Source organism: Penaeus vannamei, chromosome 13, assembly GCF_042767895.1.
Source record: "Penaeus vannamei isolate JL-2024 chromosome 13, ASM4276789v1, whole genome shotgun sequence".
NCBI classification, from domain to species: domain Eukaryota; kingdom Metazoa; phylum Arthropoda; class Malacostraca; order Decapoda; family Penaeidae; genus Penaeus; species Penaeus vannamei.
In genome coordinates, this window is record NC_091561.1 from 18,442,966 (window position 1) to 18,460,229 (window position 17,264).

General features: G+C 34.8%; 1 protein-coding gene across 1 annotated transcript in view; it reads left to right on the forward strand.

The window, feature by feature from the left end:
- Positions 1–2,270, forward strand: part of Topors (Topoisomerase I-interacting protein) — an 11,852-nt gene extending 9,582 nt beyond the window's left edge. Inside the window, exon 2 of the mRNA XM_027366529.2 lies at positions 1–2,270. This exon is cut by the window's left edge and continues 832 nt beyond it. Within this exon, the coding sequence (XP_027222330.1) occupies positions 1–1,782 (1,782 nt within the window). The 3' untranslated portion in view covers positions 1,783–2,270.
- The last annotated feature ends 14,994 nt before the right edge of the window (positions 2,271–17,264 follow it).

Here is a 17,264-nt window from a genome sequence, read left to right on the forward strand (position 1 = left end):
ACAAATCACTTTATCCATGAATTTTACCACTTTGCACGCTCACCATATGACATGGTAGGCCATGACAATGCATCACACTATTTACCCCGCTATGGGTTCAATGATGATGAAAGCAGTAGCAGCAACATCAGTTCTGATGACAGTGATGCAGTTGTAGAAGTGGACCCAACTGGTAATCCAATTAATGCTAGCTCTAGCAGAGATGCTAATCAAGGACCTTCTGCTTCTGGAAATGTAATAAGGGAAGAAACTCTAACACAAGAAGGGTCTGTGGTAATCAGCAGTGAAGATAGTACAAGCAGTGACTCAGAGGATGATGCAAGAACAGCAACTTCTACTCTGAATTCAAATACACACAACCCAGAGCCTCCAGGGAGCAGAGTGAATGATGTTAGTCGTTTACTTGGCAGAGCCAGGGAATTCCTCTCCACCATAAATGAGGGAGCATCAACCTCAAGATCAGAAGGACCAACAAGTAGCAGCACGCAGAGTTTAAGTAAGAATCTCAAGAAGGAAGCCTCTGACAGTGACGACTCAGATGCATGCATCATCCTTGATGAAATTCCTCCCAAGAAGGACAGAACTCCGGAGATAATTAATCTTGATTCAGAAGATGAAGAACCATCCACTTCAAGGAAGGAGAGTCATTGGAAGAAGAAGTTGAGTGAGGAATTCAATCGCCCATCGTGGGCTGAGAAATCAGAGAAGTCATCCCACAGAAAACGATCAGGTAAAAAGAAGCCACATCTCAAAAGAGATAATTTCTCTCTCCTCCCAGGTGAAGCAGAAAATGGTGGGCCATCGAGTAGCAAGTCAGCAAAACAGGATCATAGTTACTGCACTGAAGACAGTTTTCATAACTGTGAACCATCTAGTTCTACTTCAAGACCCAGATGTTCTAGCTCATCAAGTAGCAGGGTCAAAGGAAGTGCCAAAAGGTGTGATAATGGGCAAAACTCCAGAGGGAGAAATCACATACACTTGAACAATGTGACGCTTATCTATTCTGATGATGAAGAAAATTTAGTGAGGACACACAGGCAAAAGTACAAAAGCAAACACAGAGAAAAATATAAACAGAGAAGCAATCACCATGAAAGGTCATCAAGTTACAATTCTGAAGCCACCTTTTACAGGTCTGGCTCTCCTTCCAGAGAAAGAATTCCAGCACTAAAACGTGTGAAAAAGGACCACAGATCCAAGGTCAAGGGCTCGTCTAGATCAACCTTGGGAACAGCAGACTCACACAATTCCCCACACAGCAACTACAGGATTAGCAGTTCCCCAAGTCCATCAGATTCCAGGGAAAGGTCAGATTGTACATGGTCTCCCACCTCAAGTGGGACAGCACAGGGTTCCTCACAGAGAGACCAGTCATGGGATAATGCACTCAGCCGAGACTCCTCCTATGATTCGAGGGATTCCTGTTACAGGGACTGGAGAAGTGACAAGCATGCACCAAAATCAACAAAGAAGTCATCATCCAAGAAGAGGAAGAGGAGTAAACACAAGCACAAATATGAGAAGGTGAAGAAGTCCAAGAAATGTAAAAGGAAGAAGAAGGTTAAATCCAAAAAAAGCTTGAGTAGCTACACATCCTCTGACTCTGAGTCAGACAGCTCTGAAGTGAGAACCAAGAAACCAGCAAGACAGAAGAGAAGTAGAATCCAAGATAGCTCTTCCTCAGAAACTGATTCCTCGTTGCACAGAGGCAAGAGGAAGTCAAGAAAAATCTCAAGTTCAGACTCCTCTTCCTCATCGTCCTCGGCTTGGGAGATGTGATTTATTATTATTATTTTTAAAATATTCTGCTGTTTCCCTTCTTTACAATCTGATATTCTTCTTATAACCTTGAGAAATTATATAGGAAGGAAGTATGTTTTATTTTTGAAATTACTCTTATATGGTGTATGGATGGATGATTTTAATGCAAGTGCTAGGAAAAAAGAAACATGAACTTGAGATTTTTATTTATTTTTATTTTATTTTATTTTGCAGCAAAAAAGATATATATTTTCCACATTTTCCATCCTGCAAATAGTACATGAAATTATGAAAGATAATGCTTGCATTAAGACAGTGTGTCAATGAGAGCAGGACATTTGGAATCCAAACCAATATTCCGAAATCTTTTGTTATAAATAGCTGTAGAATGTTTATTTGTACATCTTATATTTTACTTACTATAAGAGAATATATTTGTCATTTAGCAGTCCTATTGAAGACTTTTCGATATTGTTCCTTTAAGAATAAAGGAATTAAAAATTAAAGTTCATTATTAATTCCTAATGAAACAACTGACTATTACACTGTCCTTGACTTTACTGATACATTAGTGGTCCACCTCAAATACTTTGTTACTTTTGTAGATGAAAAATAAGTTGATGGATGTTTTAATATGAAAAAAAGATCATTATTGAACAATTTACAGAGTACAGGAAATTGTTATTTTTCCTGAACATTTTTTTTTCTACAAAAAAGAGGGGCTAGATGTTCAAGATACACATTTATAACAGAATTGCAAGAAAAGAAAAGAAAAGAAAGAAAATTTATCCCATCTATACACTCGACTTACCAAAACTGATAATATATACATTTTATTAAGTCATGATCTAAGTCAATGAATAGATATACGTACTAATATACATGTTGATAAGAAGCATCGTGGCAAAGCACCACAATTTGAGCGTAAGTAACTTCAATTTTATAATAACTGATTTGTCAGCAAATTGATTTTAATGTCCATTGGTTTTCCTTTGCTTTTAATAATATGATCTGTATAGTCATACACTTCTGGGTCCATACAGGTTGTGTCCTATTTATGTTCTTTCGTTGTGACACTGTATACATAGAACAACAATTTTTTTGCTGAATCAGATTTAATATTACTTTTATATAAAGATCATTCTAGAACGTGAGTAATAGATTGTCTAAAATGAATTTTGAATTAAAAAAATAATAATTTTACCAGTTATTAAGTTGTAACACTCATGTCGCCTGGTGCTTTTAAAATTGACAGCCAGACAGTAAAAGCAAAAAAGAGAATGTTTGTATGGGATACAAAAAATGAAAAAAAAATCCTTTCTTACACTATTATTCCAATACTATTGAGTTATGATTTATTATCGTTTTTATTATTAAAATTATTATTATTAATACTATTACTATTAAGAATATTATTATTATTATCATTACCATTATTATTAAAAATCATTATCATCATGATTGTTTTCTTATTGCTATTATTGTTATGACTTGATAGCATTCTCAATAACATTATTATTATAATTGTTATTATTATTATCATTATCATTATCATTATTATTATTATTGTTATCATAATTATTGTTATTATTATTATTATTGATATCATCATTATCATCACCATCATCATCATCATGATATCATCATTATCATATCATTATCATCATCAGTCATTATCATAATTGTTATTGTTGTTGTTATTATTACTACAACTACTACTATTATGATACTTATTAGGATTCTCATTACCATTATTTTTAAGATTCATAATAATAATAATGATTATTATTATTATTGTTGTTGTTCTTGTTACTCTTATTATTATTACTATTATTTTATTATTATTATTATTATTATTATTATTATTATTATTATTATTATTATTATTATTATTTTTATTATTATTATTATTATTATTATTACTGTTATGACACATTATTATTATTATTATTATTATTACTATTATTATTATTATTATTATTATTATTATTATTATTAAAAATCATTATAATGATTATTGTTTTTGTTTTTGTTATTATTAATATTGTTATCATTATCATTACCATTATTATCATAATTATTATTATTGTTGTTAATGTTACTATTATTTTTATTATCATTATTATTATTATATTATTATTATTATTATTATTATTATTATTATTATTATTATTATTATTATCATAATTATTAGTATTAGTATTAGTATTACTATTACTAATTTCGGTACAATGACTCGTAGCTCTCCTTCGATCAAGAGGTTGTTACTACAACCCTCTCCTCGGTTCCTGCTGTCAGCGCAGTCCATTCCAAGTCACTCACTCAGAAAACATCCCCTCCTCTCTCCCTACATCCTCCAGACGGTCTCATACTCCACAGTTTCCTGCATTTGCATCCCCTTCCTTATTACTACTATTCATCCTTATTGTCCACCTCCCCTCAGTACTACCTCTCTCTGCACCATTCCCTCTTTCTCCCGTCCTCGTCCTTATGCTACTTTCACCTCCACAAACCTTTGGAGTACTCGTTGTACACCAGCCAAGTGGGATCGACTTTTTATGATGCTCCTTTAGCCACTTACTCTGACTATACTCTCCCCTTCCAAAAATGTCTCAACAAAAGGGAACGTTACCTTCCACAGTCGTTCTGATGGTTCACGCCTCGCCACAGCTACATCTTAGTCCCAAACGTGTGCATTATCTACCCTGACTGACAGATCTATTCCAGTCCAGCCTCACTCCTCCCTTGATACTTGCACATGAACTGTTTCTATACCTCCCCAGTTAATTGCCCTGTCTACGACAAAGGTTAGTTATCTTGTGAAAACGACCTGCTTGCCAGCTTAGTTGACTGGTGCAGTATGAGCACAATACTACATTTCCCCAGAGGTCCGCCGAAAGTCCTGCAAAATATTGGTAAGAATACCTTCCGCTGAACTGACTTCCCCCATGAAATTTATATTGGCGGAGAGTCTTACCCCGCCTGACTATAGTGACCCCTACCCCGTCAATATCAATTATGTTGGCGTTTTGGCCACCCTGCTAAACACAGTTGCTCTGTAGCCCGCTCCCCTGTGTGAACCCAACCTGGTCATAGTCGTTCAAACTTCTGTGCACATTCACGATGCTGTGACAATTCTGGTGGCTCACATGATGTATTTTTAGGCGACCCTACCAACAAATTTGAATCTGAGGTAGCAGGTCTCACTTTCCGCGACGACAGATAAGACCAAGGTTACCTTGGATAAGACACCCACCGACGAGGTTTTGCTTTTTACACCAGTGTTTTCCTTCGCCACGCCCCTCACCTTTCTGCTACATCTCCTAATGTCTGTCTTCCTATTACACCTTACATTCCCACTTCTACACCCTCTCCCTCCAAGTCAATTTTCTTTCTTTTGCCATTCTAACTCCTGACACTCCAATCTCTACTTCCCCGATGCCTACCCCCCCTCCTTGTCGCTCTTCCCATCGCATCCTTTTTTACACTTACCTCTTCCTCAGGGGGTGTTGTTGCTGTTACTTTATCATGACCACTACTACTATTGTTGTGATTATTATTGATATAATTAATTATTATTATTATTAATGTCACCATTATCATTATTACTGTTATCGTTATCATCACTACTATTACTGTTACTTTCTTCTGCTATAATAATAATAATTATTGTTATTATGATGATTATTATCATTATTATTGTTATTATTATTATTATTATTATTGTTATTATTGTTATTATTAATGTCATTATTACTACTCCTCTTCTCAGTAATATTGTTGTTCGTATTATTTGCATTATTATCTTTATTATTATTTCTGTTATTTTTGTGTTTTATTATTATTATCATCAGTATTTCTTTTGTTATTGTTATCATTGCTATTCTTCTTCTTATTATTATTTTTATTATCATTGCTATTATTATTAATATTATTATTATTATTATTATTATTATTATTGTTATTATTATTATTATTAGTTTTAATTACATTACAATTATTAATGTTCTTGCTATTATTATTATTGTTGTTAATATTATTATTGTTGCTGTTGTTATTATTATTATTATTGTTATTATCATCATTATTGTTATCATTATTATTATTATCGTTATAATAATAATGATTATTACCAGAGGTGTCTTAGCCCAACTTAGATGCCATTAAATTTTGGTGGTGATCCGGATCATGATCCAGATCCAGGATTTTTTTTAAGGATTCATTAGCATTGTGAGATAGGGATAACTTTGGGCACTGAGATTATTATTATTATTATTTTTAATTATTATCATTTTTAAAGCAATTCTTTAAGTGTGAATATCTTTATTGGATCAGTGCCCTATGGTGGCGGAGGTATGCGCTCCGTGTGATTCTAATTATGATTATTATTATTGCTATTATCATTACTGTTATTATTGTTATGATGTTGATGATGATTATCACACACACACACACACACACACACACACACACACACACACACACACACACACACACACACACACACACACACACACACACACACACACACACACACACACAGGCCTACATGAGAAGTGCAGTGCATCAGCGCAGTACAGCTCTTACATGTTGTTAAATACGGAGAGAATTGAGCAATGGGTGTTCTAGTCTGGTAACCATGGGTTATGTGAATGTGTATAGTTCATGTTGAGAGGGAAAACTGGGTAAGAAAGTGAAGGAATAAGTGAAAAAAAGAACAGAAAAAGATAGTGTGGCTTTGTGAGCTGGGACGTGAGAGAGAAGGTAACGGAGGTGAGAAGTGTCCGCGAATCCTGCATGGTAAGCGTGAGTACAGCTCTACTTTTTGTTTGTTTAATGAGTAACAACTGAGATCAGTTGAGAAAATTGAAGCTAGCGGAAGCAGCAGTCAGAATTGAGGCTCTTGAAGCCAAGGTAGACAACGTGGTAGCAGAATGCCTGACATACGTGAAGAAAATGTAAATCTGAAGGAATTTGTAAAAAAAAATTGCTCAGAAACACAATTATTCGTAGAGAAAATATGGGAAACTTTGACATGAAAATCAAAGAACTCCAGAAAATGTTGGAAGCAGAAACCAATATTGGTAATGGTAGTGAAACCGAAGTAAAGAATCTGCAGGAAAAAGTTGAGGTAATCAAAGTACAAGAAGCTGTTAGCAGATCGAATGCAGTTTGGCCAGGCTCAAATATTAGTAGAGGCAAAAAAGATAACTACCTATGCCGATGTATCAAGGGTAAAAGAAATCGTAAATGAAATGGAAAAAAGAAAAAGAAATCAAAATCACAAATGAAGAAATTAAGACAGCTTGCAGAAACGATAAAGAATGAATTCAAATTCTGCCTTGGGCACCATGCAAGCAACATTGCTAATTTGGCTGATGTAAATAAGGACATAATATTGGGACATGAAAAAAGTTGTAGAAGATGGAATTGAACGATACAACGAGGGCAAGAAATTGTAGAAATTCTCAAGTTCCTAAATCCCGATTTCGCGGAGCAGAATATCATCTCACAGGAGGCTGGGATTATTCGAAAAGGGAGAGAAACTCTCTTTAAAAGTAACATTCATAAACAAGCAAATGGTAACTGATATGATAAAGAAAGCCAAAGTCCTGGTCACCCAGGAAGAAATGAGTATACCGAAACCATGAGAGAGGCGAAATTAGACTTTGAAAAGGATATAATAAAAAAAATGTACATGTCAACCAAAACTCTTCTTTAAACACATGAATAGTAAAACTAAGAGTAGAGATCAAATTAGCGCCATCAAAGACAAAATTATTCATTGTAAGGAGGAAGAAATGTCTGAAATCCTAAATGAGAAATTTCAGTCAGTATTTGTTCAGGATCCATATTTTGATATGGTAAATACCCGTACAAACGTAAAGAACTTCGAAATTATAACCCTCGAAAAGAATTAAATAAAAGACCTACTGACAGGATTGGACAAGACCAAAGCAGAGAGACCAGATGCAATTTCTAACTGGGTTCTCAGGGAATGTGCTGAAGAACTATGTATTCCTTTATTGTTAATATTCCAAAATTCACTAAGACAAGGTAAACTACCAAAAAGTTGGAAACTCGCTGATGTTACACCCTTACATAAGAGCGCCGCCAAAAAAAAGCCACTCAATTATAGACCAGTCTCATTAACTAGTGTAGTACGCAAGGGAGAATTAGGAAATAATGGGTTGAAATACTTGAAAAACACGAAATGATATCAAATAAACAATTTGGTTTTGGAGAAGGAAAGTCACGTGTAATAAATCTGTTTTTATGATAGAGTATCCGAAATATTACAAGAAAGAGATTGCTGGGTGGATTGTGTGTACTTGGACTTTAAAAAGGGTTTTGATAAGGTGTCTCACAGAAGACTACTATGGAAATTAGAGCACCTAGGTGGAGTGAAAGGTAAACTACTCGCATGGATGAAAGACTTTTTTCATGAAAGGCATATGAGCAAAGTAATTAGAGGGAAGCATTCTACATGGCGACGAGTAAACAGCGGAGTGCCCAGGTAGTTTTCTAAATATGTTTGCAGATGACGCGGAGATAACTATGTTTGCAGATGACGCGGAGATACTAAAAAGGATAACAGACAACGTCTCGTGCCAATGCCTCCAAAGTGACATCGAGAACTTATTCACATAGTGTTATAAATGGAAAATAGAATTCAATACCAATAAAGGCCACGTAGTCAGGCTCGGAGAAAGTAGAAATCGCCCATTCTTCCAATTTAAATTAGGAGACTTAATATTAAACACAGCTGGCAAGGAAAAAGATCTTGGGGTAATAATACATAGAAACCTAAACCCAAATGATCACATAAATGAAAAGATCCACAAAATGCTAGGACTGATTGCTAACATGAAGAGGTCATTCGTGTATGTGGATGAAGATATGGTAAAGATCATTATAGCAATTATAAGACCAAGTCTTGAGTACGGTGCAGTGGTATGGAGTCCACACTTGAAAAAAGGATATTGACAAACTAGAAATAATTTAAAGAACGGCCACAAGATGGGCACCTAAACTAAGGGATACGACTTACGAAGATTGACTACAGGAATTAGGACTTACTTCCTTGGAAGAAAGGAGGAAAAGGGGGGATTGTGCTGTTCAACTGTATTGCAGAAATAGTGAAGATAGATTAGAGCCCTTTATATACTTGAACAATATATACTTGTATATACTCACAAATGCATACGTATATGCATACGTAAATAAACTAACCGATCCTAGGAGTTTAATTCTGATATGGTAATTTCTGCGTTGAACAGACTTACCATACATGATTTTTTCATAACTGCGCATTATGAGAAGTATTGTGTATTCACAAAATAATATCTTTGTTCGAGAATATGTGAAACTAAATCGCTAGGCGTTGGTATTTGTTGTTTTCAAAGCTCGGAACAGATGAAGCTTCATAATGTGTTCGGATAGTCTTTCAGGGTTGATATGGCTAGGGCCTTGTATCATGGCAATATTGGCAATCTCGGAGGCCTCGCAGACCGTAATTGCGCTCTACTCGGAGGGACAGTCAATATCCTTAAAATCAAGATTGGGTATTTCGTGATACCCCCTCAGATTCCGCTGTTCCAGAAAAAGGAGAAACGCTTCCAAAAGTACGAAGCAGAATGGGAAATGAAAACAATGTCTAGAAGTTGTACGGGGCCAGTTCTCCCATACAACTTGTAGCCCCTGTCCCGCATTTTCGTTTCAGAGTTGGCAACCTTAGAAGTGGGCGTTCTCGATGTACGGCGGACGGAAGGTCAACTAAATGTCATTCAAAACTGTCAGTCAATGTGCTACATGAAAAATAAGTAGGAACCTTGCATTGAAGTGCAGAATACAATGAGCTAATGAAAACCATTTGGTACTCCGTGTCTTTTTCTTTTAAAGGATTCCAGACCCTTGAAGTCTATATTCCTTGGATCTTTGTTTCTTGGTTCTTCTGTTGATTGGAGATTTTATATATCTGTTTGTGATGATGTTTATAAAATCTTCATATGTCTTCGTATGGAATGCTTCTTAGCTGGTGAAGGGTCTGCACTTCATATTAAAAGAAAATAATTGGATTAGAGATTTTTATTCTTTTTGATGCTTCTAAACTTCAAGATTTCATTAAAAATCTTGAAACTTCTTGATCATCTTTGTTTTTGCGTAACTTCTTGGTTGGATATCTTGGTCTGTTTTCGTAACTAAACCAAGCATTTTCAAATTACCGCCAGAGGAAGCTTGTTACAGTTTAATATTGTCACAGTAGTAAATATACCGCCAATATGGGCGACAGAAATAAATGTTAACGATAAAATTGGCTTGATATTTCACTTATTTTGTCGTTAATAGGTAATGTTTTAAAACTAACAAGTTATTATCATATTTGTGAAGACCAGAAGAACATGAACTGTTTCTATACCTCCCCAGTTAATTGCCCTGTCTACGACAAAGGTTAGTTATCTTGTGAAAACGACCTGCTTGCCAGCTTAGTTGACTGGTGCAGTATGAGCACAATACTACATTTCCCCAGAGGTCCGCCGAAAGTCCTGCAAAATATTGGTAAGAATACCTTCCGCTGAACTGACTTCCCCCATGAAATTTATATTGGCGGAGAGTCTTACCCCGCCTGACTATAGTGACCCCTACCCCGTCAATATCAATTATGTTGGCGTTTTGGCCACCCTGCTAAACACAGTTGCTCTGTAGCCCGCTCCCCTGTGTGAACCCAACCTGGTCATAGTCGTTCAAACTTCTGTGCACATTCACGATGCTGTGACAATTCTGGTGGCTCACATGATGTATTTTTAGGCGACCCTACCAACAAATTTGAATCTGAGGTAGCAGGTCTCACTTTCCGCGACGACAGATAAGACCAAGGTTACCTTGGATAAGACACCCACCGACGAGGTTTTGCTTTTTACACCAGTGTTTTCCTTCGCCACGCCCCTCACCTTTCTGCTACATCTCCTAATGTCTGTCTTCCTATTACACCTTACATTCCCACTTCTACACCCTCTCCCTCCAAGTCAATTTTCTTTCTTTTGCTATTCTAACTCCTGACACTCCAATCTCTACTTCCCCGATGCCTTCCCCCCTCCTTGTCGCTCTTCCCATCGCATCCTTTTTTACACTTACCTCTTCCTCAGGGGGTGTTGTTGCTGTTACTTTATCATTACTACTACTATTGTTGTGATTATTATTGATATTATTATTATTATTAATATCACCATTATCATTATTACTGTTATCGTTATCATCACTACTATTACTGTTACTTTTTTCTGCTATAATAATAATAATTATTGTTATTATGATTATTATTATCATTATTATTGTTATTATTATTATTATTATTATTATTGTTGTTATTATTGTTATTATTAATGTCATTATTACTACTCCTCTTCTCAGTAAGATTGTTGTTCGTATTATTTGCATTATGATCTTTATTATTATTTCTGTTATTTTTGTGTTTTATTATTGCCATCAGGATTTCTTTTGTTATTGTTATCATTGCTATTCCTATTCTTCTTATTATTTTTATTATCATTGCTATTATTATTATTATTATTATTATTATTATTATTATTATTATTATTATTATTGTTATTATTATTAGTTTTAATTACATTACAATTATTAATGTTCTTGCTATTATTATTATTGTTGTTATTATTATTGTTGCTGTTGTTATTATTATTATTATTATTATTATTATCATTATTGTTTTCATTATCATTATTATCGTTATAATAATAATGATTATTACCAGAGGTGTCTTAGCCCAACTTAGATGCCATTAAATTTTGGTGGTGATCCGGATCATGATCCAGATCCAGGATTTTTTTAAAAGGATTCATTAGCATTGTGAGATAGGGATAACTTTGGGCACTGAGATTATTATTATTATTATTTTTAATTATTATCATTTTTAAAGCAATTCTTTAAGTGTGAATATCTTTATTGGATCAGTGCCCTATGGTGGCGGAGGTATGCGCTCCGTGTGATTCTAATTATGATTATTATTATTGCTATTATCATTACTGTTATTATTGTTATGATGTTGATGATGATTATCACACACACACACACACACACACACACACACACACACACACACACACACACACACACACACACACACACACACACACACACACACACACACACACACAGGCCTACATGAGAAGTGCAGTGCATCAGCGCAGTACAGCTCTTACATGTTGTTAAATACGGAGAGAATTGAGCAATGGGTGTTCTAGTCTGGTAACCATGGGTTATGTGAATGTGTATAGTTCATGTTGAGAGGGAAAACTGGGTAAGAAAGTGAAGGAATAAGTGAAAAAAAGAACAGAAAAAGATAGTGTGGCTTTGTGAGCTGGGACGTGAGAGAGAAGGTAACGGAGGTGAGAAGTGTCCGCGAATCCTGCATGGTAAGCGTGAGTACAGCTCTACTTTTTGTTTGTTTAATGAGTAACAACTGAGATCAGTTGAGAAAATTGAAGCTAGCGGAAGCAGCAGTCAGAATTGAGGCTCTTGAAGCCAAGGTAGACAACGTGGTAGCAGAATGCCTGACATACGTGAAGAAAATGTAAATCTGAAGGAATTTGTAAAAAAAATTGCGCAGAAACACAATTATTCATAGAGAAAATATGGGAAACTTTGACATGAAAATCAAAGAACTCCAGAAAATGTTGGAAGCAGAAGCCAATATTGGTAATGGTAGTGAAACCGAAGTAAAGAATCTGCAGGAAAAAGTTGAGGTAATCAAAGTACAAGAAGCTGTTAGCAGATCGAATGCAGTTTGGCCAGGCTCAAATATTAGTAGAGGCAAAAACAATAACTACTTATGCCGATGTATCAAGGGTAAAAGAAATCGTAAATGAAATGGAAAAAAGAAAAAGAAATCAAAATCACAAATTAAGAAATTAAGACAGTTTGCAGAAACGATAAAGAAGAATGAATTCAAATTCTGCCTTGGGCACCATGCAAGCAACATTGCTAATTTGGCTGATGTAAATAAGGACATAATATTGGGACATGAAAAAAGTTGTAGAAAATGGAATTGAACGATACAACGAGGGCAAGAAATTAATTGTAGAAATTCTCAAGTTCCTAAATCCCGATTTCGCGGAGCAGAATATCATAACTCGCAGGAGGCTGGGATTATTCGAAAAGGGAGAGAAACTCTCTTTAAAAGTAACATTCATAAACAAGCAAATGGTAACTGATATGATAAAGAAAGCCAAAGTCCTGGTCACCCAGGAAGAAATGAGTATACCGAAACCATGAGAGAGGCGAAATTAGACTTTGAAAAGGATATAATAAAAAAAATGTACATGTCAACCAAAACTCTTCTTTAAACACATGAATAGTAAAACTAAGAGTAGAGATCAAATTAGCGCCATCAAAGACAAAATTATTCATTGTAAGGAGGAAGAAATGTCTGAAATCCTAAATGAGAAATTTCAGTCAGTATTTGTTCAGGATCCATACTTTGATATGGTAAATACCCGTACAAACGTAAAGAACTTCGAAATTATAACCCTCGAAAAGAATTAAATAAAAGACCTACTGACAGGATTGGACAAGACCAAAGCAGAGAGACCAGATGCAATTTCTAACTGGGTTCTCAGGGAATGTGCTGAAGAACTATGTATTCCTTTATTGTTAATATTCCAAAATTCACTAAGACAAGGTAAACTACCAAAAAGTTGGAAACTCGCTGATGTTACACCCTTACATAAGAGCGCCGCCAAAAAAAAGCCACTCAATTATAGACCAGTCTCATTAACTAGTGTAGTACGCAAGGGAGAATTAGGAAATAATGGGTTGAAATACTTGAAAAACACGAAATGATATCAAATAAACAATTTGGTTTTGGAGAAGGAAAGTCACGTGTAATAAATCTGTTTTTATGATAGAGTATCCGAAATATTACAAGAAAGAGATTGCTGGGTGGATTGTGTGTACTTGGACTTTAAAAAGGGTTTTGATAAGGTGTCTCACAGAAGACTACTATGGAAATTAGAGCACCTAGGTGGAGTGAAAGGTAAACTACTCGCATGGATGAAAGACTTTTTTCATGAAAGGCATATGAGCAAAGTAATTAGAGGGAAGCATTCTACATGGCGACGAGTAAACAGCGGAGTGCCCAGGTAGTTTTCTAAATATGTTTGCAGATGACGCGGAGATAACTATGTTTGCAGATGACGCGGAGATACTAAAAAGGATAACAGACAACGTCTCGTGCCAATGCCTCCAAAGTGACATCGAGAACTTATTCACATAGTGTTATAAATGGAAAATAGAATTCAATACCAATAAAGGCCACGTAGTCAGGCTCGGAGAAAGTAGAAATCGCCCATTCTTCCAATTTAAATTAGGAGACTTAATATTAAACACAGCTGGCAAGGAAAAAGATCTTGGGGTAATAATACATAGAAACCTAAACCCAAATGATCACATAAATGAAAAGATCCACAAAATGCTAGGACTGATTGCTAACATGAAGAGAGGTCATTCGTGTATGTGGATGAAGATATGGTAAAGATCATTACAGCAATTATAAGACCAAGTCTTGAGTACGGTGCAGTGGTATGGAGTCCACACTTGAAAAAGGATATTGACAAACTAGAAATAATTTAAAGAATGGCCACAAGATGGGCACCTAAACTAAGGGATACGACTTACGAAGATTGACTACAGGAATTAGGACTAACTTCCTTGGAAGAAAGAAGGAAAAGGGGGGATTGTGCTGTTCAACTGTATTACAGAAATATTGAAGATAGATTAGAGTCCTTTATATACTTGAACAATATATACTTGTATATACTCACAAATGCATACGTATATGCATACGTAACTAAACTCACCGATCCTAGGAGTTTAATACTGATATGGTAATTTCTGCGTTGAACAGACTTACCATACATGATTTTTTCATAACTGCGCATTATGAGAAGTATTGTATATTCACAAAATAATATCTTTGTTCGAGAGTAAGTGAAACCAAATCGCTAGGCGTTGGTATTTGTTGTTTTCAAAGCTCGGAACAGATGAAGCTTCATAATGTGTTCGGATAGTCTTTCAGGGTTGATATGGCTAGGGCCTTGTATCATGGCAATATTGGCAATCTCGGAGGCCTCGCAGACCGTAATTGCGCTCTACTCGGAGGGACAGTCAATATCCTTAAAATCAAGATTGGGTATTTCGTGATACCCCCTCAGATTCCGCTGTTCCAGAAAAAGGAGAAACGCTTCCAAAAGTACGAAGCAGAATGGGAAATGAAAACAATGTCTAGAAGTTGTACGGGGCCAGTTCTCCCATACAACTTGTAGCCCCTGTCCCGCATTTTCGTTTCAGAGTTGGCAACCTTAGAAGTGGGCGTTCTCGATGTACGGCGGACGGAAGGTCAACTAAATGTCATTCAAAACTGTCAGTCAATGTGCTACATGAAAAATAAGTAGGAACCTTGCATTGAAGTGCAGAATACAATGAGCTAATGAAAACCATTTGGTACTCCGTGTCTTTTTCTTTTAAAGGATTCCAGACCCTTGAAGTCTATATTCCTTGGATCTTTGTTTCTTGGTTCTTCTGTTGATTGGAGATTTTATATATCTGTTTGTGATGATGTTTATAAAATCTTCATATGTCTTCGTATGGAATGCTTCTTAGCTGGTGAAGGGTCTGCACTTCATATTAAAAGAAAATAATTGGATTAGAGATTTTTATTCTTTTTGATGCTTCTAAACTTCAAGATTTCATTAAAAATCTTGAAACTTCTTGATCATCTTTGTTTTTGCGTAACTTCTTGGTTGGATATCTTGGTCTGTTTTCGTAACTAAACCAAGCATTTTCAAATTACCGCCAGAGGAAGCTTGTTACAGTTTAATATTGTCACAGTAGTAAATATACCGCCAATATGGGCGACAGAAATAAATGTTAACGATAAAATTGGCTTGATATTTCACTTGTTTTGTCGTTAATAGGTAATGTTTTAAAACAAACAAGTTATTATCATATCTGTGAAGACCAGAAGATATTAATTGCTGTATTATTGTCTGTAAGATAAGTACTTGCTACTTATAACTGCATTATAACCATTCCGGAGAAGTTCAAAGTGCATTGTGTATACCTTTGTTATTTCCATTCTAAACTCACAGTTTGAAAACCCCATCTTTACTATGAATAGTTGATATTAACTTTGATTTATCGCTCTAAAAATGCGGACGCTTTTTTTATTGATCATATCGTTTGTGCTACATAATATGTAAATGATTTTTTGAAATTCTCATTTCGTTTATTTTCTTCAGTTCATGCAAAACGAAGGTAAGGAAAGATTTCGTCAGTAATTTTACGGTAATTTATTTATACTAATAGCAAGCTGGATGTTTTTTTTTTCTTTTTTTTTGTCTCCATTTTTAGTTTATATTGATGTTTTAGTCTTGTATATCTTTTTATTCGTGATAGACATCCATCTAATTTTCTGTTTTTGGATCTTGACCATTGATTTGGTTTGTTGTCTTAGATGCAAGTTTTTTTGTGTTCAGTATTTCTGTTAAGTTTTCTTCCCAGGTTTTTGTTTATATTTTTTACTTCTATTGTATATGTCTTTTTAGTTATGACAGTGGGATTAGTTTATTCGTTTTTTTTTCTTTAATGCCTTTGTGAGATGGGATCCATTGGGATCCATTGTATTTTGATATTTGTTTCTGATTTTGTCAGTGTGGATTGCCTGTTGTATTCGGTATATGATTTGTTTGTGATATTTGGGTTTGTGATTTATTATTAATTGTAATGCTGACAGGGAATCTGTGAAGATTATATGAATATGCTTTGGTAATTTCCAGGCTGTAATAATTGCATTTTGGATAATTGTTATTGCTGAAACTGAATTTGGTTCTTTGACTTGATGCAACTGTATTTTTTTACTTTATAAATTGTATTTTCTAACATTCTGTTTTTTAATATTTGTCTTTGGATGAATTGTTCATGAAATGTGTATTATTTGAAATGTCATACCATGGCGGCACTGGGGTTACATTCAATATTGTATTTGCTGTTATATTGAACTTTAATTCTTTGCATGCTTCAGTTGCTCGGTGAATTGATGTTCTTTTACTTTTTCGTGGGTTATATTCTTCGATATTTTTTTCTAAATTCATATTTGTTGTATTGATGTGCTTTCTGGTTTCTCTAATATCTTTGCTAGTTGTATACATCATTATTTTTTTCTTATTTCTATTGCTGTATTACTTGTCAATGCTTGAAGAGATACTATTGGAGTAGATTTAAAACATCCTGTTGCTATTCTTAACGTTGAATTTTGAGTTGTTTCTATTTTTTTTATTCTGTATATTTAGCATTTATGTATTCGGTTTTTGATTTGATATATATATATATATAATATATATATGTATATATATATATATTGTAAAGTTTTAAAAGGGTTTATATGCGCCCCATGTGTGTGAGGATAGTTTTTTTTTGTGATATCT